The sequence below is a fragment of the Oryctolagus cuniculus genome, chromosome 11 (genome assembly GCF_964237555.1).
Source record: "Oryctolagus cuniculus chromosome 11, mOryCun1.1, whole genome shotgun sequence".
NCBI lineage: Eukaryota > Metazoa > Chordata > Mammalia > Lagomorpha > Leporidae > Oryctolagus > Oryctolagus cuniculus.
In genome coordinates, this window is record NC_091442.1 from 119,485,080 (window position 1) to 119,508,675 (window position 23,596).

A 23,596-nucleotide genomic window follows, 5' to 3' on the forward strand; every position below is an offset into this window, starting at 1 on the left:
GCTCAGCACGCAAATGCTGGGAGCCTTTGGACGGTGCCCGTGGACTTCCTCCCCCGCCGAGTCTGGGAGCGTTCACCAGGCGAGCGCGGGGCGGCGTGCAGGCCAGCGAGCGCCCGGGGGCCGGGGGCCGGGGGCCGGGGGCCGGGGGACGTAATTGGAGCATCGGAGGGAAGCGGGCAGGACACGGGAGTTTAAAGTAGGCGTTGGCCTGGCGACAGGTGAGCCTGAGGACTTCCGGCGTTTCCTCGAGCGCGATTTCGAGTACCGGAAGTCTGCAGGATCCCGGAGTTCCTGTTCGCTAGGGGTGTTCGTTCACGTCACTCCACGTTTGCATTTTCCTCTGCGCTCCGCCTCTCCCTCTCTCTCCATATATGTGCAATAAGAATAATATAAATGCATGTTTATTTGAACCTGCATGTTTTAAAAAAATTATTTATTTGAGTTACGGAGAGAGAGGGAGAGACAGACAGATCTCCCACCCACTGGTTCACTCCCTAGATGGCCACAATGGCCGGGCTGAGCCAGGTGGAAGCCAGGAGCCGGGAGCTTCATCCCGGTCTCCCACGTGGGTGCGGGGCCCAAGCACTTTTCCAGGCCACAGCAGGGAGCTGGATCGGAAGTGGAGCAGCCGGGATGCAAACCGGAGCCCCTGTGGGATGCCGGTTCTCAGGCGGTGGCTTTACCAGCTGTGGCACAGCGCCGGCCCCAGGGGTGGAGACTTGAGCTGACTGTGGTGGGGGCGGGGCCTCTGGGAGAGGTCAGGGTTCCTTCAGCTCACGGTGTGGAGCCCCCGTTCTCCCTTGGCAGTGGCTGCACCAGGAGAGGGAGAGGGACAGGTGCACCTCTGTCCTTGGCTGTGTGACGTCCTGCACCTGCTCTGGACAGCAAGAAGCCAACCGCCAGATGCGGCCCCTTGGCCTGCACCTGCTCTCACCCTGTGAAGTGGCTGCCCCGGCTGTGTCGCTGTGCCCAGACAGGGAGCGAGGGCCCTGGCGCTTGTGGAGAGCAGCTCAGGGCTGGGCAGTGGGCGTGAGCACCTGGGGCTCTGGCATGGCCCCGGCAGGGAGGCAGGGGCCCCGTGGTGGCCTGGGGGTGCCGGCTGAGCCCTGCTGGGATCAGATGTGGGCAGAGGTGACTGCTGGCCTGGGGCAGGGCTGACCCCACACTTCTGGCCCCAAGGCTGTTATTCTGGGGAGGGAGAGACACAGTCTCTGAGAGCCGGGCAGGGGCCAGTCGGCATGGCCAGGCCCCTGGCCTCCCGCGGGTTTGTGGGTACAGCACGGGATGGGGGAAGTGGCAGCCGCGGAGGAAGTGAGAGGCCGCCCCTGCCTCCCAGCCCCGCGGCCCGGGGACCCGGAAGCTGCCCGTGTTCTGAGCGTCCGAGCCACCGAGGCCGTGATTCCCTGTTCGGGAAGCAGCCAGGTGAGTCCTTCCGGCCCCGGGGGCCCTCAGCTGCTAGAACCGTCGGCCTGTCCATTTGCCGGGCGCTGCAGGCCACAGCGGGCCTGGCACGCCATGTGGAAGGCGGGCTGAGAGCTTAGCTGGGGCCGCACGGGGAGGGGGTGGTAGACCCCGAACCCCCCCTCCCCCGCCCACTGCTGCTCAGAGAGGCACAGGGATCCCTGCACACGGGGGAGGGGCCCAGAGTCACCCATCCAGAGGGAGGAGGAGCCGCCCGGAACCCGGGCCCCCACCCCCTGGCCCGGCCATTTTCCCCCGGTCTCTGTGTCCCCAGGAAGCTTGGGACTTGCAGGCACAACAGCCCCCCAGGGGCAGCCTCCTTCCCCTGCACAACCCAGGGAGGGACAGGGTCTCCAGCTGCTTGTCTGATGGGGTGGCTCTGGGCCTCAGTCTCCCCACATCTCTGGGGGTCTCCTGCCTTGACCACCAACTCCTCCCCATGCCCCCTGTACCCCCCCAGGACTGGAAACGCTGGGGCAGGGCCAGGGCTGAAGGGAGAGGACGGGAGAGGGCAGAGCTGCCTGCAGAGCGAGGGGCCTTAGGCGGGAGGAAGTGGCTGGGGTCAGGAGGGAGGCTGACTTCCGGTCTGCTCGGGCGTCAGGAAGAGCGGGCAGGGTCCTGGGCCCCTGGGAGTGCACCCTTTCCATCAAGTGTGAGTGTGGGGGTCAGAGCCCCGAGACCCCCAAGCCCCCTGCAGAGAGCCCCACTCACAGCCACTCCTGCAGTGGGGGGGGGGGCTGGGTGGCCTTGGCACCCCAGCTCCAGCCCACTTGCTCCCAGGCTGGCCGTGCCAAGGGCGCGAGGGGCAGGCCCAGTTCTGGCCCAAGGAGGAGCTCCCTGGCCCGAGCTCCTCTCCACCAGCCCCACACAGGCTGCCCCGGGGGGCCGTGCCCCTGGACTCAGCCCCAGGGCTTTCTGGGCCCCGGCAGCTCTGGGGCAGCCACACCCCTGCTCCGTCCTGCGGGCTGGTGCAGGGATCCTGTGCGGGGCGGGGGGCAGGCGGGGGGCGGGCGGCTCTGCACCTGCTCCGAGGGCCCCACATCTCCGCCCAGCCTCTGCTCCTCCCGGGGACCCCATGCGCTTGCCCAGGCCGGCCTGGCCACTGGCCCAGCCAGAGCGCGGCTCCCACCCCTGCCCGGTGCCTCCTGCCCTCTAGGAACCGCTGAGCACAGAGTGAATTCAGAGCCGTGCTCCAACCACGACTCCTTCTGTCCCCCGAACCCTCCAGGGCGGGTGAGGGAGAGGATGGAGCCCGAGTCCTCCCGCGGCCTGCAGCAGCTCCCCACGGAGGGGGAGCTCCCCCCAGGTGGGTGCCCGGGGCCGGGGGTGGGGCTGGTGGGCAGCAGGTCCCGCACCCCCAGTTGTCAGCCGAGCGCCCAGCTGGCAGGTCCCTCCCTATTCCACCAGGCGCCTCCTTCCAGAACCTTCCACGTAGCTACCCACATAAGCCTCTACCCCAGGCTGTCGATGCCACTGCTGACAGAAGCCGGTGGCTGAAGCCGGCTCTGCACCCACCCGTGGGCCCCGTGAGCGCCTCACACAGGGTGGGCAGCACCTCCTGCTCTGGCCAGACCAGAGAACTGAGGCAACGGGTGGGGGTGGGGGCAGGTAACGGTGACAGGTTCTGAGGGGCCACGCCCACCGCACAGTACCGCCCCCCAGCACCAACGCCCGCAGGCTGGGGGCTGCAGACATGGCCCCTTCCCACGCGTGGGCTCCTTTGGAAGCGGGGAGAGCCCGGGGCGAGGGTGCCCAGTCTTCCTCCCCAGGGCTGGCTCAGAGACAGACACAGGCAGGGTCCCCTAGGGCGGTAGGAGCCAGAAGGGGGCTGGGCTTCCTGGCCGTCTGGGACCCCCGTTTTTAAATGGTTCAGCCTGGGCAGCGTCTCGAGGTCCTGGTGGGTCGGGGTGGTGGGGCTTGGCCCCCTGGGAAGCGCTTCCAGTCAGGGCAGCTCCCGGGACAGAGGCCGCTCACCGGCCCCGGGAGTTTGTCCAGCGCGTGGCTGTCACCTCCTCAGCTGTCAGAGGCCACGGCCCGGCGACGGGCGGGGTCTCAGCACGTGCGGGAAGCACTTCCTGCGGGGTCACAGCCGTGGGCTCAGGCGAGGCTGCCCCCCCGCTGACTCAGTTTCCCCTGTGCACATTGGGGTGAGCTGACCTCAGAATCCCCCTAAACCCCACGTCCTGTGGGCTCCTGGCATCTGACATGTGGGAGGGGCTGACCCAGGCCTCAGAGGGTGCAGGTGCGCCGGGGGTCGGGTGAAGCCCCCCCAGCTGCTGGGAGCCAGGGCACGACCTTTGCCCTCCGCCCCTGGGCTGTGGTTTCTCTGGGCAGCAAGGGACGGGGGCGTCTGTTAAACCCCGGGCCGCCCAGGTGTGGGGAGCGCCAGGTGAGCGAGGCCCCCGACCACGCCCACTCTGCTTCCAGGGGAGAAGAAGAAGTACCTGGCACCCGCCTCGCGGAAGGACCCCAGGTTTGAGGAGCTGCAGCAGGTACGGCCGTGCCGGCGACCGTGCTCCTCGGGGCCCTGGCTTCCCGCGGGGGGCGACCCACCTGCACCAGCAACAGCAGGGCTGGGGGAGGGGGCCCGGAGGCCTCTGGGCGACAGGCTGTGTGGCTGCTGGGTGAGCACTGAGTGAGCGCCGACTGCATGCCTTTACACGCATGTCCCATGTGGCCTCCCTGCTGCGCGTGGGGTCTGCTGTCCCCTGAACCCCAGGGAGGGGACAGCTAGGCACCCGTGCGGGGAACACGGCTCGCCAGTGACAGAGCTGGGGTCTGACCCAGGCCACCAGCCCCAAGCCCCGTCCTCTGCCACTTTCTCAGCTGCCCAGGGCAACGGGGGCCCGAGTCTCCCAGTTCTCAGGCCTCTCCTTGGCCGGTCTGCTGCGGCCGCTGGACCAGCTGGGTACAGGCGGGCTCGGCCTCTGTCTCCTTCTGTCCTGTTCTCCGATCTCCGTGTGGCCTCCTCCAGGGAGGCCTCCAGGCCTATATCACCTTCCAGCCGCAAGGCTTGGTGGGCCATTTCCCATCCCGTCCCCCATTCTCTCACTCCCCCCGCACCTGTCCCACTGGAGCAAACACGCCTGGCGCTGACCAGGCCCAGCCCTGCAGGTCCCTCCTGGCCCACCTGACAGGGGCTGACCTACCCGCCAGAAGCGGACCTGGGGATTTGGGTGCAAGTAGCTGAGCTGGGAGGGTGTCCCAGGGTCCAGGGAGGAAGGGGGACCCGGGGGAAGGGGTGGAGCTGCCTGGGACCCGGGAGCCAGCGCAGGGCAGGGACCTCAGAGGCGCTGGGATGTTCACACACCCACGATTCGGGGCTGCTCCCCTCAGGGGGCTGTGGGGTGTGGTCCCAGGCGGAGCTAAGTGGGGCCGGGACAGGACCCCAGCAGCCCGTGCTTCACAGTCACGATGGCCAAGTGGGCGCCTTAAGTCTGCAGGACGTGCCATGTCCCTGTGTGGGGCACCAGCACCATGCACACAGCAGAGACGGCCCTGCGGGAGGAGCCCGGAAGATCATGGAGGCCTTCCCAGAGGAGGCGGCATCCGACCAGGCCTTGAAGGAGGGCTTGGTGGGAGGCAGAGACTCAGGGCAGAGGCCGGAGTAGAACGGGGATGGGCAGAGACGACCCCTGGCCTCGTGACCCCTGACCTGGTGGCCGGCCCCGGCCCGCAGGTGCTGATGGAGTGGATCAACGCCACGCTCCTGCCCGAGCACATCGTGGCGCGCAGCCTGGAGGAGGACTTGTTCGACGGGCTCATCCTGCACCACCTGTTCCGTAAGCGGCCGCGCCCAGGGCTGCAGGTCTCAGCCGGGCCTGACATGGCACAGCCCCGGGGGGCCGGGCCACCTGCCACGCCAGCCAGCGAGGCGGGGCTGCCCCTGGGCGCTGATGCTGGGGTCCACGCTCTTGCCACCGCACCACACTGCCCCTCGAGCGTGTATTGAGCGCCTGCTGCTTGCACGGCCAGGGCTGCCCCCTGCCCCAGTCTCCCTCCCCCTGTGCCCTAGGCGGGTCCCGTGGGGGCTGTGGGTCGGTCTTCCTGTGGTCCTGGGGCGGGGTCAGGCCTGATTCCACGTCCTCAGGGCCGGGCCCGGGGCCCAGCTCGGCAGAACTTACTGAGTCCCCTGGTAGCAGGTGCCGCTGGGCCTCAGGGACCACCAGGCTGCCCCAGCACCGCCTGCCAGGCCTGAGGGGCTCGCAGATTGAGAAAGTATGGGGTGGAGCCTGGGCATGAGAGGGTGGGCTAGGCTTTAACCCCTAGGCCACACCACCCTGCAGCCAAGGGTGCAGGTGCAGGGCTGTCAAAGGGAGAGGGGCCGGGGGCAGCTCAGCGGGTGGCGACCTGCTCACGTCACGGGGCCTGCGTGCCCATGGGGCCTCTTCCCCAGGGGGCTCCCAGGCAGCTGGGGCTGTGGGTGCCACCGGGCGCTCCCTACCCGGGGTGCTGGCCTCCCCGGGAGCCTTCACCTGTGCCTCCCGCCCACAGAGAAGCTGGCGGCGCTGCGGCTGGAAGTGGAGGAGATGGCCTTGACCTCTGCGAGCCAGCAGCGCAAGCTGGCCGTGGTGCTGGACGCCGTGAACCGCAGCCTGCAGGTGGAGGAGCGGCAGGTCCCGTGGAGCGTGGAGGGTACGGGGGCCTCGCGGGGAGGTCAGGCGCGGCCGGGGTCCGACGGCCCCTCGACGGCCCTCGCCCTCCTCTGCAGGCCGAGAGCAAGCCGAGGGAGCGGCCAGCGGGGGCAGCTCATTCCGGAGCCTCCAGCCAGGGCGTGCGGGACGCGCGTGGGGATCAGAGAAGCTCAGTGCAGGGAGGGTGGTGGGGCAGACGAGGACGATGGCACTGCTGTTTTGAAATGATAATCCTTGGCCTTGAGGGTCAGCCAGGGTGGCGGGCGTCCAAGGGCTGGACCAGCATGATCGTCTGTGGGTTCTGAACACGCCGCGGGGTCTCCAGGTCCCTGGACGCGGGCCCCTGGGTCTGTGAGCGAGGTAGTGAGGAGGGGGAGGGGGAGGGGGAGGGGGAAGGGGAGGAGGGAGATGAGGGGGAGGAGGAGGAGGGGAGGAGGAGGAGGGGAGGGGGAGGACGAGGGGGAGGAGGACGAGGGGGAGGACGAGGAGGGGGAAGGGGAGGGGGAGGAGGTCTCTGGCTGCAGGTCCTGGAGGACTCTCGGCTCTGAACTCTGTCCCCTCCCCTCCCAGCCATCTTCAGCAAGGACCTGCTGGCCACCTTGCACCTCCTCGTGGCCCTGGCCAAGCGCTTCCAGCCGGACCTGCCCCTCCCAGCCAACGTCCATGTGGAGGTCATCACCATCGAGGTACGGCCCGAGCCCTGAGGGCTGCCTGCCCCCGTCGTGGGTGCCCGTGGCCACACCTACGGGGGGCTGCTGCCCAGGGAGCAGAGCGAGATCGCACTTCCCCCGGGACGGTGACGGGGTCCTGGCTGGCAGAGACCCCGGCCAGGGTCCGAGAGGGGCCGGGGGCTGGCCAGTCCCGCTTGGCTCCTGGGGCCAGGCGTGGGAGATCTCACCCGGGGCCACCTGTGGCTGTCTGGTCGCGGCCACCGGGAGCCTGCACACTGCAGGGGCGAAGCCGCTGCCCCGCCCCGCGGTGGTGCCCGTCCCTTGTCAGTCCCGGCGGTGGAGCTGCCTGCCGCCTCCTCCAGGAAGCCCTCTCTAACTTCTACCCCGTGGGATGTACTCTCCAGCCTGTGTGGGACCTGGGCTACAGTGAACGCTGGAATCCACGACCTCTGCCCCCAGGCAGACTCCGCCCACCCCACACAGGGACCCCACCGACCCGTCTGCTCCCGACCTGCCCTGATGATAAACCGAGCCCAGGAGTCACTCCCACACGTTCCAAAAACATAGATCAAAATTCCGTGCTGGGCCGTTTTGTGGATTTGTGTACGTCTCTCATGTAAGTCAGAGGAGACATCATTAATTCATTAACTCGCTCGTTCACGTCTCCCCTCCTCCCTTCGCAGAGCACCAGGACGGGTCTGAAGTCGGAGACCTCGGTAGAGCAGCTCACCGAGTGCGGGTGAGGACGGGTTGGGGCCCAGGGCGGGGCCTGCCTGGGTTTGCGGGCGTGGCGGCTGGGCCTGGGGCCAGGGTGGGGGCTCCATCCACCTGACACCCACGGGCGGGGGCCTTGAACTGCTGGCTTGCCCTGTGCCCGGAGGGCAGCGCTGGCCCCTCAATCCAGCCGCAGCCCTCCGGCCACCCTGCCCTCCTCCCCGGGGTGGGGCCCCCAGTCGGGGAGGCGGGCTCTGCCCAGCGAGTCGGAGCCCTGCTCAGCGCCAGCGGCGCTCTGTGCCCCTGAGGCTCTGCACGGGCAGCAGGGCCGAGCCTGCTGGGCCCTGGGGCTTAGCCCAGAAGCGAAGAGAACGTCTGTCCCCACCAACCAAAATGGCTGCAAGGAGGCGGCAGTGGGCGGTGTCACTCGCCTGGGGCCAGGGCAGGCGAGAACCTGGGCGGGAGGCCCCGGGGCCACTCGGGTGCTAGAACACACAGGCACACGCTGTAGTGTCGGGTGCACGAGGCCCACCCCGCCCCCGGCCGGCAAGACCACACACACACACAGGCCAGGGCAGGGGGCCAGGGGCCCGGGTTTCCGGCCTCAGGGCCGGCGCCCTCCTGTTGAGCGGCTGTGGGTCTGTAGGTCTGTGGACCGTTTCCGTGTTTCCCTGATGAGTTCTCTAACCATTTCTCCTCCAGCGCAGACAAGGACGGGCCTCCTGGTGAGTGCGCTCTCCTGCACGCTCTGACCTCGCGGGGGACGCGGAAGGACGGTGGGCAGAGCTGGTGCCCCTCCCCGCCTCCCTGCCTCTGCTGCTTGCGCCCCGAGCCCCCCCTGCTCCCATCCGCGCCTTCTGTCTCCATCTCCGTCTCGGTCCGTCTGTCCGTGGGGCTGGCCGCTCCCTCCCAGGGCCGCTCCTGTGGACGGAGAGGTTTACAATGGCATGGGCAGCGGTGGAGTCGGGGGTGGGGCCTGGACGCCGAGGGGTGGGGTCGAACGCTGCTTCCCGCCTTCTGAGCGTGGGCAGTGAGCCATGGTGCCTCGGTGTGCTGGTCTGTAAACCAGCGATGGCTGCCCTGGCTGAGGGGCTGCAGGGCCCGAGGGGAGACTGACGGTGCGGGGGCAGGGTTTGTGCTCACATGGCGCGGCCGTGCCCCACCCGACCAGCCCTCGTGAGGTTGTACCTCTCAGGCGCCCTCTCCCAGGGCAGCTGGTCTGGCCGGCCGCCCATTCACCCACATGGCAGTCCCCCACACTCCACCCCGCACCCGTCCATCTCGGCACCGCCCATCCAATCAGTCACCCACTCAATCACCCGCCCGTCCATCTCGCCACCACCAACCCACTCATTCACTTATCCACCCACCCATCTACCCATCTATCCACCCACCCACTCAATCACCCATCCAGCCATCTCTCCACAAACCCACTCACCCAATCACCAACCCATCCAATCACCCACCCACCCAATCACCATCCATTCGTCTCTCCACCCATTCACCCAGCCCTCTATCCATCCACCCATGTACCAACCATTCATTCATTTACCTGCCCAACCATCCACCTACCCATTCATCCTAACACGATCTTTCCTCCTGCACTCTCCCTGCTTAGCACCCAGTGCTGGGTGGGCTGGGTGTGCTGTGGGTACTTAGCACCCAGTGCTGGTGGGCAGGGTGTGTTGTGGGTACTTAGCACCCAGTGCCAGTGGGCAGGGTGGCTGTGGGTACTTAGCACGCAGTGCCTGTGGGCAGGGCAGCAGTAGGTACTTAGCACCCAGTGCTGGGTGGGCAGGGTGTGTTGTGGGTACTTACTTAGCACCCAGTGCTGGTGGGCAGGGCAGCTGTGGGTACTTAGCACCCAGTGCCGGTGGGCAGGGCGGCTGTGGGTACTTAGCACCCAGTGCTGGTGGGCAGGGTGGCTGTGGGTACTTAGCACCCAGTGCTGGTGGGCAGGGTGTGTTGTGGGTACTTAGCACCCAGTGCTGGTGGGCAGGGTGTGTTGTGGGTACTTAGCACCCAGTGCTGGTGAGCAGGGCGGCTGTGGGTACTTAGCACCCAGTGCTGGTGGGCAGGGCGGCTGTGGGTACTTAGCACCCAGTGCTGGTGGGCAGGGTGGCTGTGGGTACTTAGCACTCAGTGCTGGTGAGCAGGGCGGCTGCGGGTGGCAGCTTGCCTGAGGGGAGCTGATAACCTGGGAGGGGTTTGGAGACAGAGGCGGGGGGAGGCAGCACGGGGAGCAGGGGTCAGCCAGATGTCCAGGCGGCCTGGGGACAGGGGCCGCCCAGGGAGCAGGGTTCTGGGCAGGACAGCGTGAGGGTGGGCAGGGACACAGAGCCCCGGCTCCTTTGGGGCCGCGTTCTCCCTGACCCCAGGCCCAGAGGCCCGGGGACCCCAGTGCACGGTGCTGTGTGTGCAGCCTCCTCCTGTCCAGTTGAGGAGACAGGCACAGGACGGCGCTGAGTGTAGGCACTCGGTTCCCGAGGACGGGGGTGCCCTGGGCGGGGGTGGGGGTGCTCGCTGCCAGTAGTGGGAAGCCAGGTGCATGCTGAGGGCATAAGCCCGAGGACGCGGGGCCTGAGCCGCCCAGGGCCCCTTCTGTCCCCCAGCCGGTGGGAGGGCCCGAGGGGCTGGCCTCTGCACCCTGCAGGGGTCCCAGAAACCCCGGCTCTGCCCAGCCACCCATGAGCCCTCGGGGGAGGGAGGTGCCAGGTGTCTGCTGCCAAGGGGAGAGCCGCTTCCCTGTGACCAGCTGCCGTCACCGGCTGTGTCACCTGTGGCTATCCGGGGCTCTCGGCCCCGCCCCCCGCCCCGGGAGGTTTACAGGTGAGGACGCCCAGGCCCAGGCCCGGGCCCCCTCTGTCACCCCACGCAGGCCAGAGCCGGGGAGCAGGGCCCGCACCACTCCGGAGCCTGAGGCACTGACTCCCGCTCCCTCCGGGCCGGTATTCTGGAACCTTCCGTGGGGAGGAACAGTCCCCTGTTTGGCAAGGGGCAATGGCCGCGTAATGAGCTGTTTATTGGATCTGGGTCTGCAGGGGACGTCTTTGATGAATTATTTAAGCTGGCGCCGGAGAAAGTGAAGGCGGTGAGCGAGGTACGGGGAGCACAGCGCTAGCGGCCCCGCCTGCCCGCCCCCCTCCCCCCACCCCTCCCTCCCTCCCACCCATCCTCCTTCCCTCCCTCCCCCCTCCCTCTCCCTCATTCCCTCTCACCCTGGATCCCTCCCTCTGCCTGTCCTCCCTCCCCCCACCCCTCCCTCCCTCCCACCCATCCTCCTTCCCTCCCCACCCCTCCCTCCCGCCCTCGCTCTGGCCTGCTCCATGCCAGGTGCTGTCCCTCTCGCCCCGGGGCAGGCCATCGTGACCTTTGTCAACCAGAAGCTGGAGCGCCTGGGCCTGTCTGTGCAGAACCTGGACACCCAGGTAGGGACTCGGGCAGGGGAGGGGCCCCAGGCAGGGAGGGGCCGTGGTGCCCCTGGCCTGGGAGCACCCTGTGTGGCGGGGGCGGGGGTGCCACCTCTTGGACACTGAGTGTCTTCCTCTCCCAGGGGCGTCCCGGGCGGGGGGGAGGCGGGGCCGTGCAGCCCCGCACAGAGCTGGCGCGACTGTTCATCACTGCCCAGCTTTCATGACAAACCGTGGACGACGAGAGGCCCGCGCAGGGGCCCGTGGGTCCTCCCTGGGCGGTTGCAGGCTCAGGCACCTTTGCTGGCCGGTGCCGTGTGCCACGTGTGACGCTGGGGCCAGGCATTCCTGGGGGCACGGACGCGGCCTGCCCGGAGCTCAGCCCACGCTGGCCCAGTTAAACTCAGTGGTCCTGGGCAGAAGCAGGTGGCCACGGCCTTCCACCAGGTGCTACGGCCCACGGCGCAGCAGGACACAGGAGCAGAGAACTGACCGCCAGCCCGGGGTCAGCCCGGGGCCTTCCCGGTGGCCTGGGCGTCTGCTGGCCGCTGGCGGCCTTGCGGGCCTCGGGCTGCCTGGGTGTTGCCGTGTGGTTGGGGGTGAGGTGAAGGGCGAGATCTGCCCCCAGAGGGGCTGGTGGCTTAGGAGGGTCTTAGCCGGGGTACTCCTCCTCGGATACACACTGCTCCACGGCTGAGGTGGACAAAGGGCTTTCCCGGTGTCAGCTCACGGGCGCCTCACCACAGCCCCCGATGGGCGCCCGATGCCACCCATTTGACGGATGAGGCTGCTGAGGCTCGGAGAGACTAATTAACGTGTCCAAGGTGCCACCGCGTGTAAGTGGTGGGACTGGGATTCGAACCCAGGCAGTCTGTGCTCATAGCGCCTGCTCCCATGTGCCAGAGACGAGGCAGGTGGGGAGCACCCGCCCCCCGCGCCAGACAGACGTGTGCCTCTGCACTTGCATCCGTGGGCTCCAAGGATGGCCCGCCCACATAGCTGCGTGACCTTGTCCAGTTCCGGGCTCCTCTGAGCGCCAGGCTCCTCACGGGACGTGGGGGATGCACGCAGGCTGCCTGGGATGCGACCCAGCAGGGTGAGCGGCAGGGGCGTGGCTCTCACCTGCTTCCCGTGGATCAAACTGTGGTTTCTGGCTTCGGCCCAGCCTGTGTTTTCCTCCTCTCTCCCCTGGTGCAAGGCGATGTCTGGAGCGTGGTGGTGCGCACGGGGGTGGCATCTGGATTCCCGGGAAGTTCCGGCAGGAGAGATTTTGGGTCGGAGCTAACAACACTGAAGCAGGCTTAATGGGAGGAAATCCCATTAAGGACTGGGAGGGGTGGATTTTCTCCCATATCCGATCTTGGGTTTTGAGTCTTTGAAGAGTTCGATGGGATTATGTTAGCACACGACCTGCTGGTGGCGGCACGACAGCTCCGTCTCTGAGCCCAGAGAGAACAGACAGAAATATTAATGCGGCAGCAGGCAGAGTGAGCCCCGTGCTCCAGCCTCTGCCTGTTCCTGATGGGATGACTCTACGCCCGTTTTCTCCTGGGTCTCTGTAGCGCCTGGAACCGTGTGTCGTTTAGAGAAAGAGCTCTGTATGTTGGGCGTGTTCTACGGCCCAGGCTTGGCACCTGCTGGTTACAACACCCCTGGAAGGTCAGGGATGTTCTCTCCACTTCTCAAAAAGGGCCCCCAGCTCAGAGAGGCTGTGCGACTCGCCCAGGGTGGTCGGGCTGCCGCTTGTCCCCCGGCTCAGAGAGGCTGTGCGACTCGCCCAGGGTGCTCCAGCTGCAGCTTGTCCCCCGGCTCAGAGAGGCTGTGCGACTCGCCCAGGGTGGTCGGCTGCAGCTTGTCCCCCGGCTCAGAGAGGCTGTGCGACTCGCCCAGGGTGGTCGGCTGCAGCTTGTCCCCCGGCTCAGAGAGGCTGTGCGACTCGCCCAGGGTGGTCGGCTGCAGCTTGTCCCCCAGCTCAGAGAGGCTGTGCGACTCGCCCAGGGTGGTCGGGGTGCAGCTTGTCCCCCCCGGCTCAGAGAGGCTGTGCGACTCGCCCAGGGTGGTCCGGCTGCAGCTTGTCCCCCAGCTCAGAGAGGCTGTGCGACTCGCCCAGGGTGGTCGGCTGCAGCTTGTCCCCCGGCTCAGAGAGGCTGTGCGACTCGCCCAGGGTGGTCCGGCTGCAGCTTGTCCCCCAGCTCAGAGAGGCTGTGCGACTCGCCCAGGGTGGTCGGCTGCAGCTTGTCCCCCGGCTCAGAGAGGCTGTGCGACTCGGCCAGGGTGGTCGGGCTGCAGCTTGTCCCCCGGCTCAGAGAGGCTGTGCGACTCGCCCAGGGTGGTCGGGCTGCAGCTTGTCCCCCGGCTCAGAGAGGCTGTGCGACTCGGCCAGGGTGGTCGGCTGCAGCTTGTCCCCCGGCGGCGGCCCCGGCCCCAGCCCCGTCTTCTGTAGTTTGCAGATGGGGTCATCTTGCTCTTGCTGATCGGACAGCTGCAAGGCTTCTTCCTGCACCTGAAGGAATTCTACCTCACGCCCAGTTCTCCTGCGGAAAAGGTGAGTTTGCTGACGTTTTCCCGGGTGGCCTCTGGGTGCACAGGTCTACGCCATTGGCAGTCTTTGTGCATCCGTGGGGAGCTGGATCGGAAGTGGAGCAGCTGGGACTTGCACCAGTGCTGTGGCGGCGGCTTAACCGCTGCAGCGCCGTACCAGCCCTGAGAGATGCCACTGTTAGTGGGTGTGGTCTCTGTGCCCCGGCAGCAGGGGGCGCTCTTGATGCTCAATTCCCCAGGACAGGGTTGTGGGCTGGGGCCAGCAGGCCAGGGGGTAGCAGCAGGGACAGCATGTTGGGGTTCCCACCATGCCCAGGCCCCGGGCCAATTGTTCGGTGCCACCATGGGCCTGCACAGCCAACCACCCGCAAACCCAGTGGCTGGAACCACACCTGTGAGTTGGCCGGGCTTGGCGGCGGGGGGCTCGGTTGGGCCTGCACTCTCGTCTGGGACTGGCTGGTGACCAGGCCACACTGGCTGGGTGCCTCGGTGCTTCTCCGGGGACCAGTGGGCAGCCCTGGCAGGTGCTCCTACAGACAGGGCACCGTAAGCCCGGGTGGGGCTGGGGGGCTCCGCTACCAGCTCCTGCCGCCGGCCAGAGCGTACCCGTGGCCTTGGTGGGTGCAGAGGGGGGAGCAGCATCGGCCAGGGGAGCGCTGTCCTGCCCGCTGCCGCGTCCTCCTGGGGGAACCGAGTCAGAGAGGGGCCGGGGCCCGGCCGAGAGCGACCCCTGCTGGTCATGATGGAGGGCGGGCCGGCGTCCAGGTTTGTCCTTCTCCTAGTTTCTTTCCCAGGGGCCAGGGTGAGACCCCTGGGGGAACAGGGGGTGCCAGGGCTCAGGAGGGACAGAGTCCAGGCAGGGCCCCCACGCAGGAGGCAGCACTGTCAGGGCCCAGGGTTCAGAGCGCAGCCCAGAGCTGACGGGGTTCCTCTCCTTGTCGCTCGGGTGCGGGGACCCCCGGGCTCAGTGTGTCCCACGTCCCCAAGGCCCCGCCGCTGGCCCCTGTCTCCGAACCTGCTCCCCACAGCAGGCAGCGTGGAGGCGGGTGGAGGACCAGGGCCTCCCTGGGCCCCAAGGATGTGGGTTTGAAGAAGCAGCTGCGGCCCCTGCACCTGCCAGGCGCCATGGGGAGAGAGGCTGGGGACCAGGGAGGGAGGTGACCGCGGGCTCGCTGGCTCGGCACAAACGGAACCAGCGCCAGGCCTCGGCTCCCTCCCGCTCACAATGATTTCTTCCCCAGAGGACAGAGCGGCCCTCCCAGGTCACGACCTTCCCTAGGCTGGGGGAGCAGAGCAGGCTAGCGTCCTCAGCTCAGACCGGCGAGGATGGCGGACGAGGCTTGCGTGGAGCGTGGGGAGCCGGCTCGCGGGGCCTGGGCCACCCTCCAGCGAGCTGTCTCCCGTTCCCATTGAGGCGGGTGACGAAGGTGACAGGCAGACGGTGTCACTGCTGGCTGCGATGGCAGCGGCTCCTCCAGGCCAGGGAGCAGCTGTCCCTCAGCCTCCGTCGCCTGACTGGCCCGCAGCAGGTGCTCAGGACAAGCTGTGGACCCAGGGACGGGGCGCAGTGGCAAACGGGGTGCAGGGGCAGACAGTGTGGGGGCCCAGCCTGGCCCTGAGCTTGTGATGAGTCCTGGCACGGTCAGGGCTCTGGGGGGTCCTGCCGTGATAGACCGGGCACCGAGCCGGTCTGGGGCGGAGTCCGAGGCTCCCGCCTGGGCGGGGGACAGCACCCGGGGGGCAGCTCCTCCAGCCTCCAGCCAGCTTAGCCCAGGCATCAGAGAGCCAGGCCTGGTTCCGGCACCTTCTCTCACCTGAGTGCCGCTGAGCCTGGGTCTCCTGACCCTGCCTCGCCGGTGGAGAAAGAACCGGGGGCTTCTGAGGGGGTCTCTGCCTCCCCGCCCCCACCACGCACCCTTGCCGCTGCTCCGGCGGGGCTCACCTCCCCCGACCCCCGAGGCGCCCAGTGTGCGGCACCTGCTCAGGGCAGGCCTGCGAGTGGCTGAGGGAGGGAGGCCCCATCTGTAGGTGCTGGACCACCACCGCTGCGGGGAGGGGCGGGGGCCCTGCCTCACGGGCTGGCCCGGGGCCTTGTCTTCGTAGCTGCACAACGTGACCCTGGCCCTGGAGCTGCTGAGGGACCACGGCCTCCTGCAGCAGCCGGTCAGCCCCGAAGGTGAGCGCGGCCACGAGCGGGCACAGGGCGCGGGGCGCGGGGGGGGGGGCCTCTCATCTCCCACGGGCACACGGGACACGGGTGTGAGGGTGTGGGGGGTGGGGCCCTCCCGGGGTGGGGGGGTGGGGGGGTGGGGGGGTGGGGCCCTCCAGTATCCCACATCCCGCTTCCCGCCTCCTGCCTCCCTGGGGCACACGGCGACCACGGCCACTTCCTGCCAGGGTTTCCCGTGAGGCCACCTGGGCACCCAGCAGCAGAGCCCTGTGGAGGGGGAGGGGCCTGAAGTCATGGGCGGAGCCAACTCAGGAAGCAGGGCCTGGGGTTGCAGGGGCGCCCTGGACAGGAGCAGGGGGCGGGGCTGTGTGCTGGGCGCTGGGTGCAGGCCTGGCAGGGACACTGCCCCATGGGGAGCCCCGGGGCCCAGGGGCGCGGGGACCGGGAGTCACCCCCGCCCCCACCCCGTCCACAGCCATCGTGAACAAGGACGCCAAGAGCACGCTGCGGCTGCTCTACTGCCTGTTTCGCAAGCACAAGCTGGAGGCGGACCTGGGCCAGGCGCCCCGTGGAGCCCCACGTTAGCCGTCGCTGTCCCCCAGAAGCTGGGTGGCCCACCTGGGGACCCAGGGCCGGCCTGGGCCCCACCCCCTGCACCCCCTGCACCCGCAGCCTGTCTCGCTGCACTTATTTAGCGAAAGCTGTCCTGGGAGGGACCCTGGGTGTCCTGGGAAGGCTCCACGCAGGCCCGGGGGTGCGCTGGGCCCCGACGCTGCGCCCCGCGCCCTGCGCCCTGCGCTGGGTGGCCTGCGTGGAGCCCGGCTGCAGCCCCGCCTGGAACCCGCGGCCTGCTTTCCGTCTGCCGTATTTTGCCTGTGCTAGAATTTCCTATAAACCATCTCCCGGGAGGCCACTTTCCCGCGTCTGGTTTCTTTCACTGAGCTCAGCGGAGGTTCCCGCGGTTTCCTGCACCCAGACCCCTTCCTGTGTCCGCAGAGTACAGCACCAGGGGGAGGGTGCTGTCCCACCTGGCACAGCAGCAGGGGGACACGGTAGTACTGAGTACAGCACCAGGGGGGATATGGTAGCACTGAGTACAGCACTACGATGGGACACTATAGCACCAGGTACAGCACCAGGGGTGGACACTGTAGCACCAGGCACAGCACCAGGGGTGGACACTGTAGCACCAGGCACAGCACCATGGGTGGACACTGTAGCACCAGGCACAGCACCAGGGGTGGATACTGTAGCACTGAGTACAGGACCATGGGTGTATACTGTAGCACCAGGCACAGCACCAGGGGTGGATACTGTAGCACTGAGTACAGCACCAGGGGTGGGCACTGTAGCACCAGGCACAGCACCAGGGGTGGACACTGTAGTACCAGGTACAGCACCAGGGGGGGAGGTGGCAGCACTGAGTATAGCACCAGGGGTGGACACTGTAGCACCAGGTACAGCACCGGGGTGGACGTGGTAGCACTGAGTACAGCACCAGGGGTGGACACTGTAGCACTGAGTACAGCACCAGGGGTGGACACTGTAGCACTGAGTACAGCACCAGGGGTGGACACTGTAGCACTGAGTACAGCACCGGGGTGGACGTGGTAGCACTGAGTACAGCACCAGGGGTGGACGTGGTAGCACCGAGTACAGCACCATGGATTGGATGCTGCATTTGCCAATCACTGGACCTCTGCGGTTCTCATCAGGTTTGCTGCTATTTTTTTTTTAATTTATTTGTTTATTTGAAAGGCAGAGATGCAGAGAGGATGAGACAGAGAAAGGAAGACCGTCCATCCGCTGGGTCACTCCCAAAAAGGCCATAACTGCCAGGGCTGGGCCAGGCTGAAGCTGGGAGCCAGGAGCTCCGTCCAGTCTCCCGTGTGGGTGCAGGGGCACAAGCCCTCGGGCCGTCCTCTGCTGCTTTCCCAGGCGCATGGCCTGGAGCTGGACGAGACGTGGAGCAGCCAGGACTTGAATGGGCGCTCTGGCGCGGGATGTCGGCATCCCCCGCTGTGGCACAACGCCGGCACCAGCCCTTGTCTCGTGGAAACGTCTCTCAGCACAGCTGTCGCTGCGGCGCACCGCCGTGCTGTGGTGCATTTCCACCTGCGCGGAGCTGGAAACGGCTGCTTTCTCGCGGGCGCCTCGTGGACCCGTGGGCACTTCCAAGGGCGTGGTTTCCAGGCGTGTGGCTTCTCATCACGGGGCTGTGCCACGGCCGGAGCGTGTGCTTTGTGTGACGTCAGTCGTCGGGGACATGCTGGGACGTGTCCTGGGCCACGCGTGGCCTGCTGCCGCTGAGAGGAAGGCCGTGTGTGTGCGGACGAGGCCGGCCTGGTGGGCTGTGCCGGTCGGGTTTTCCACCTTCTCACTGGTTTCTGGATTCCTCCCGAAAAGCGATGGCTGGCGGAGGCGTGAACACTGGAGATCTCTGTCTCTCTCTCGATTCCGTCAGTTCTTGTTCTTGTCGAGAGCTCTTGTTACGCACACACTCAGCAGGGCTCCGACCTCTTGCTGTCTGTAACAGCTCCTGCTCTGAGATCGCTTTGTCTGATGTTAATGGAGCCACTCACAGCCCTTTCTCCGCTGCCCGCTGAAGCTGTCTCTATTTAAAGCGGATCCGTCTTTTTATAGGATCTGAAGACTTGCGCCCTCCGGTTCGAGAGCTTGGTCACATTTCTCACTGCGACAAGCGTAAGCTCAGGGTCCATCGCTGGAGCCGCGGCGAGGGATGAAGTGCACCTGCCGCGTGCCATCTTCCCCACCACCAGAGGCTCCAAACTCGTGTGGGAAACGGTTAAAAGTTCGCTTCACTGTGGTGCGCGTTTTTGAAATGCACAGTTTTCTCATGATTTTCCAGGAATTTTGTGAAGTCCCCTCGCACCCACATCCAGAACTTTTCTATGAAACCAAACAGAAACTGTGGCCGCAACCAGCAGCCCGTGCTGCCCGCCCGCGCCCCGTCCCGTGCCCCTCCCAGGGACCCCGAGCCCATTCAACTCTCGCAGCTGCGGCCTGGGCCTCCTGCACTCCGCATGTCCCACCTGTCTTTCCTCTTTCCTGTTTCTCTCGAGTGGGGGCCTTGGCGGGAGCTACGTTTATGCCAGGACCGGCTTGCGAGCTGCCTTTCTGTTGTGCGCTTCCCACGGTTGCTCTAGACCGTCCCGGGGCTGCCAAAGCCGACTGCCATACACTGGGGGGCTTAAAGCAACACAGTTCCTTCCCTCCACGGCTCCGGAGGCTGAAGGCCGGAGCGGAACCTGTTCTGTCCCTCCCGCAGCCTCGGCTGGCTGCCAGCCTCCCTGGGCTGTGGCTGCGTCATCCTGATAGCTCCCTCCGTGGTCACGGTGCTCTCTGTCTCTCTGTAAAACAGGCTTATTTATTTATGTCAAAGCCAGAGTGACGGCTGGGAGTGGAGAGGTCTTGCATCCTCTGGTTCCCTCCCAAGTTGGCCACAGCAGCCGGGGCTGAACCAGGAGCTCCATCCAGGTCTCCCACGCGGGTGGCAGAACCCGGAGGCCTTGACCATCATCTGCTGCCCCCTGGGCGCACCAGCAGGGAGCCGGGTCAGAAGCAGAGGCGTCAGCTTCTCCAACAGTCGCTCCCATGTGGGATGTGGCGCCAGACAGCAACGTATCCCGGGGCACCACGGCGCCCGCCCCTGCCCTGCGGAGCCCTTAGGAGGACGCTTGTCACGGGGTTCAGGGCTCACTAAGATCTGAGGTCACCTCGTCTCAAGATCTTGAATTTGGGGGCTGGTGCTGTGGCGTAGCAGGTAAAGCTGCCACCTGAAGTGCCGTCATCCCATATGGGCACCGGTTTGAGTCCAGGCTGCTCCACTTCTGATCCAGCTCTCTGCTGTGGCCTGGGATAGTGGTGGAAGATGGCCCAAGTCCTTGGGCCCTGCACCCACATGGGAGACCCGGAAGAAGCTCCTGGCTTCAGATCGGTGCAGCTCCAGCTGTTGCGGCCAATTGAGGAGTGAACCAGCAGATGGAAGACCTCTCTCTCTCTCTCTCTCTCTCTCTGCATCTCCTTCTCTCTCTGTGTGTAACTCTGACTTTCAAATAAATAAAAAGAAAAAAGATCTTGAATTTAATTCCACCTGCAAAAGACTTCCAAGACAAGCTAGTGTTCAGCAGGTTCTGGGGAGCAGCGTGTGGAGCCCCCACTTCCTCTCTGAATTTAAATGACGTCACCTCCGTCTGTCCCTCCCGGGAGGCATCTATGGTTGTCATGTGTTGTATTTCTACAGATATTTTTATTTTCACTATATGTTGCTTTTGCTTTAAAAACTCACTTGTATTGGGGCCTGCACTGGGGTGCGATGGTTATGCTGCTGCCTGTGGCACTGGCATCCCACAGGAGCGCTGGTTCTAGTCCCGGCTGCTCCACTTCCCATCCAGCTCTCTGCTGTGGCCCGGGAAAGCAGTGGAAGATGGCCCAAGTCCTTGGACCCCTGCACCCACGTGGGAGACCCGGAAGAAGCTCCTGGCTCCTGGCTTCGGATCAGTGCAGCTCCAGCCATTGTGGCCATCTGGGGAGTGAACCAGAGGATGGAAGACCTCTCTCTCTCTCTCTCTCTCTCTCTCCCCCTCTCTGTCTCTGTCTCTCTCTCTCCCTCTGTCTCTCTCTCTCCCTCTCTTTCTCTCTCTCTCCCTCTCTCTCTCTCTCTCTCTCCCTCTCTGTCTCTGTCTCTCTCTCTCTCCCTCTGTCTCTCTCTCTCTCTCTCTCTCCCTCTCTGTCTCTGTCTCTCTCTCTCTCTCTCTCTCCCTCTGTCTCTCTGTAACTGTAACTCTGCCTCTCAAAAGCATGAATAAAGTCTTTCTTTAAGAAAGCACAGTGTCCTCCGTTTCTCTCTCGCACTTCTGCTTGAAAACACAGAGCACACTCGTACCGGTGTGGACGCCTGGTCTTCCAATTCTACTATTGGAGCTGGGTCTGGGTTTTCCCTGCTTCTGGGCTTCCCCTGGCCGTGCTCCGTGTCTTCCGAATCCGAGCCCGGTGGTTTCGTGTTAGGTGCTGGGCGTGGCGGGGCCACGACTCCTGGGCAGCGAGGTCTCAGACGCGCTCTGCAGCCTGCCGAGGGTCCCTCACCTCGTGGGCAGGGCCAGAGCAGACTCCAGCCCAGGGCTTCGCGCCAGGCTGTGGGGCAACCCGCTGGGGTCTTCTGTTAGGGGCGGGTGCCATCGTGAGCCACGCCCCCTTGAGCTCCAGGTGTTGCCCACTCCTTTCCCCTGGATATTTTCCCAGCCGCACACGGGTGTGGGCAGAGCGGCCCTGACCCCAGGGACAGCTCCCGAGGTCTCTGCCGCTCCTCCTTCTCTGGTGGCTGCCTCAGTTTCCCCACACGGCCAGGGCTGCCCCCCGCACCATCCTCCCCTCTCCCTGCGTCACGGACCCAGGCCTCCTGCTCTGCCTTCCGCTCCCTCCCTGGGCGTAGGTCCGGGGTCTGCCGGGGCCACCTGCTGCCTGGCGATGCCGTCTGCACCCTCACTTCCTGTCCCTCCTCTCTGGGGGTCACCCGCCACCCTCAGCTCCAGCTCCAGACTGGCATTTGCCTGTTATTGTGGTGAAGCGCACAGCGCCGTCCCCACTGTCCCCGCCGTTCCCACTGTCCCCGCCGTCCCCACTGTCCCCAAGGGTGTGGTTGAGACGGCTTCAGGGTGTTAACTCCGTGGTGCAGCCCCGCCCCCGGAGCTCTCCCCCAGCCCCCTCTGCAGGAAACAGCAGCCCCATCCTCCCTTTCCTGAGCCCCTGGCAACCAGCGTCCCGCTGTCTGTCCAGGCCCCCGTGGGTCACTGTCCAGGGCACAGCTGCCCTTGAGTGCACACCCCAACCCTCTGCACAGAAGTCAGAACTGGCCCTCTCCTGCTGCTCGCCCTGCCCTGCCCCGTCCCTGCAGACCAGGGGTCGCTGCCCCAGGTGTAGGCGTGGGGTCCTGTCCGCCTGTCCCCTGCTCGCCCTCGCCCTCTGGCAGGCCTCTCCCTGCACCTGCTGCCCCACCCCTCTGACTCCCATTCTGCACCCGCAGCCAGGTATCTCTGTCTTGGGGACCTGCACCGGCCCCCGCTCTGTCCTGAGCCCCCCAGCGCCCAGCCCGGGGGTGGCTCCCACACGCGGGGCTCCTGCTGTCTCCTTCCCTGCCCTGGGCTCTCGTGTGGCCTTCAGCCACGTCCTGAGTCCCGAGCCCTTTCCAGGCCTTTCCGAGGCTCGTCTCTGTCCAGGACGCCCTCACCCAGGAACTTGGCACTCACGGAGGAGGCAGGTCCTGGCACTGGGGGCGGGCGGGTGGAGGGGCACAGGGGGAGGGGAGAGGGAGCCCTTTCTCTCTCCAGTCCCTGGCCACTGCCCTCTCTCCCTCCATCCCAAGAACCCCAGCTGAAGCCGCGCGGCAGCTGGAAGCCAGGTCACGGCAGTGGGCTGTCCTGGAAGGCGGCCAGGCCAGAGGCGGCGCTGGCAGCCGCGCAGGGTGCGCCGCCACGGGAAATGCCTCGAAGGCCGGGGTGCCTCCGAGTTGAACCGCTTCCCAGAATAATCCAGGGGCAGCTGTCTTGCGTTCTCAAAGTGGGTCTGGCTGCCGGAGCCGCAGGAAGCCCCGGGCCCCACAGCAGCTTCGCCGCGCGGGGAACAGATGGTACTGGGGGTTTTCTTCTCTTCTCCCGAAGTCAGCTGGAACGCGAACAGCTTGTCTGGGGAGAGGCGGGGCCCCTCCCCTTCTGGCCGCCAATCAAAGCCTCCGCCCCCGCCCCCCCCCCGCCCCCGCCCCGCAGCGCCTTCTTTCCTTGTCTCCTGCAGCAGCCTGGGTGCTGCCGGCCTTTCTTCCCTCGGGGCTCCCTACCCCCCAGGGGGTGGGTCCGTGGGGGCTGGGCTGTGGCGGGGCAGTGGAGTGCGGTGGGCTGGCTCTTTGGATGGCACGTGACGCGGGTGTCCCAGACATGATTCTGCCCCGGCCTGCACGTGGTGCTGGAGCGGGCAGCAGTGCCGGCGCCGGCTGGGGCTCTGCGGGCATCTCCTGCGGGTTGGTGCGCGCCTCACCAGGACACGCTTTGTTTGCCTTTTTTTTTTTTTTTTTTTTTTTGTTTTTGACAGGCAGAGTGGATAGTGAGAGAGAGAGACAGAGAGAAAGGTCTTCCTTTGCCGTTGGTTGCTTGGGCCCCTGCCACTTGTCGGGGAGACCTGGGTGGAGTTCCTGGCTCCTGGCTTTGGCCTGGCCCAGCCCCAGGCATTGCAGCCATGTGGAGGATAAACCAGCAGGTGGGAGACCTCTTTGTCCTCTGTCACACTACATTTCAAATGAAATGTTTTAAACATTTATTTATTTGTTTGAAAGGCAGAGTTACAGAGAGACGAGAGAGAGAGAGAGAGGTCTTCCATCCGCTGGTTCACTCCCTAGATAACTGCAATGGCTGGAGCTGCACTGATCTGAAGCCAGGAGCCAGGAGCTTCTTCCGGGTCTCCTGCGTGGGTGCAGGGGCCCAAGGACTTGGGCCATCTTCTACTGCTTTCCCAGGCCACAGCAGAGAGCTGGATCGGAAGTGGAGCAGCTGGGACTAGAACCAGTGCCCATTCGGGATGCTGGTGCAGCAGGTGACAGCTTTCTTTACCTGCTGCACCACAGCACTGGCCCCGATAAATTATTTTTTAAAGGGTCATTTAAAGGGTCTCAGAGGCAGTGACAGAGGGCGAGGGAGAGACAGAGATCTCTCCACTGGTCACTCTCCACATAGCCATAATGGCCAGGTCCAGGCCAGGCCAAAGCCAGGAGGTTCTTCCTAGCCTCCCTTGTGGGGGCGGGGACCCAAGGACGTGGGCCATCCTCTACTGCTTTCCCAGGTGCATTAGCAGGGAGCTGGGCCGGAAGTGGAGCAGCCGGGGTATGAACTGGCACCCCCATGGGATGCCGGCATCACAGGCAGTGGCTTAACCCCTGTGCCACAGCTCTGGCCCCTAAATATTATCTCTTAAAAAGTGTCCTTAGAGTTG

The 23,596-nt window shown here is 66.0% G+C and overlaps 1 protein-coding gene across 5 annotated transcripts; it reads left to right on the plus strand.

The window, feature by feature from the left end:
* The first annotated feature begins 1,136 nt into the window (after positions 1–1,136).
* Positions 1,137–20,447, plus strand: PARVG (parvin gamma). 5 transcript variants are annotated; one of them, XM_070051517.1, is made up of 13 exons: positions 1,137–1,422; positions 2,618–2,767; positions 3,889–3,953; positions 5,141–5,243; positions 5,956–6,096; positions 6,666–6,781; positions 7,450–7,505; positions 8,183–8,205; positions 10,522–10,580; positions 10,840–10,908; positions 13,334–13,435; positions 15,535–15,607; positions 20,017–20,447. In XM_070051517.1, the coding sequence occupies exons 1-13, from the start codon at positions 1,239–1,241 to the stop codon at positions 20,397–20,399; spliced, it is 1,524 nt and encodes a 507-aa protein (XP_069907618.1). In that variant the 5' UTR covers positions 1,137–1,238; the 3' UTR covers positions 20,400–20,447. The 5 variants fall into 5 exon arrangements, with proteins under 5 accessions (XP_069907618.1, XP_069907616.1, XP_069907613.1 ...); XM_070051512.1 differs by having other exon boundaries at positions 1,148–1,422; positions 2,690–2,767; XM_070051513.1 differs by lacking the exon at positions 20,017–20,447 and adding an exon at positions 16,077–16,509 and having other exon boundaries at positions 1,156–1,422.
* The last annotated feature ends 3,149 nt before the right edge of the window (positions 20,448–23,596 follow it).

Excerpts from the sequence above, each read along its gene's own strand:
- PARVG (XM_070051517.1), top strand. The coding sequence starts at position 1,239 with ATGGCCAGGCCCCTGGCCTCCCGCGGGTTTGTGGGTACAGCACGGGAT. Across the intron at positions 13,436-15,534 it reads CCAGTTCTCCTGCGGAAAAG|CTGCACAACGTGACCCTGGC; the intron begins GTGAGTTTGCTG and ends TTGTCTTCGTAG. Across the intron at positions 15,608-20,016 it reads GCAGCCGGTCAGCCCCGAAG|CTCTCTGCTGTGGCCCGGGA; the intron begins GTGAGCGCGGCC and ends CTTCCCATCCAG.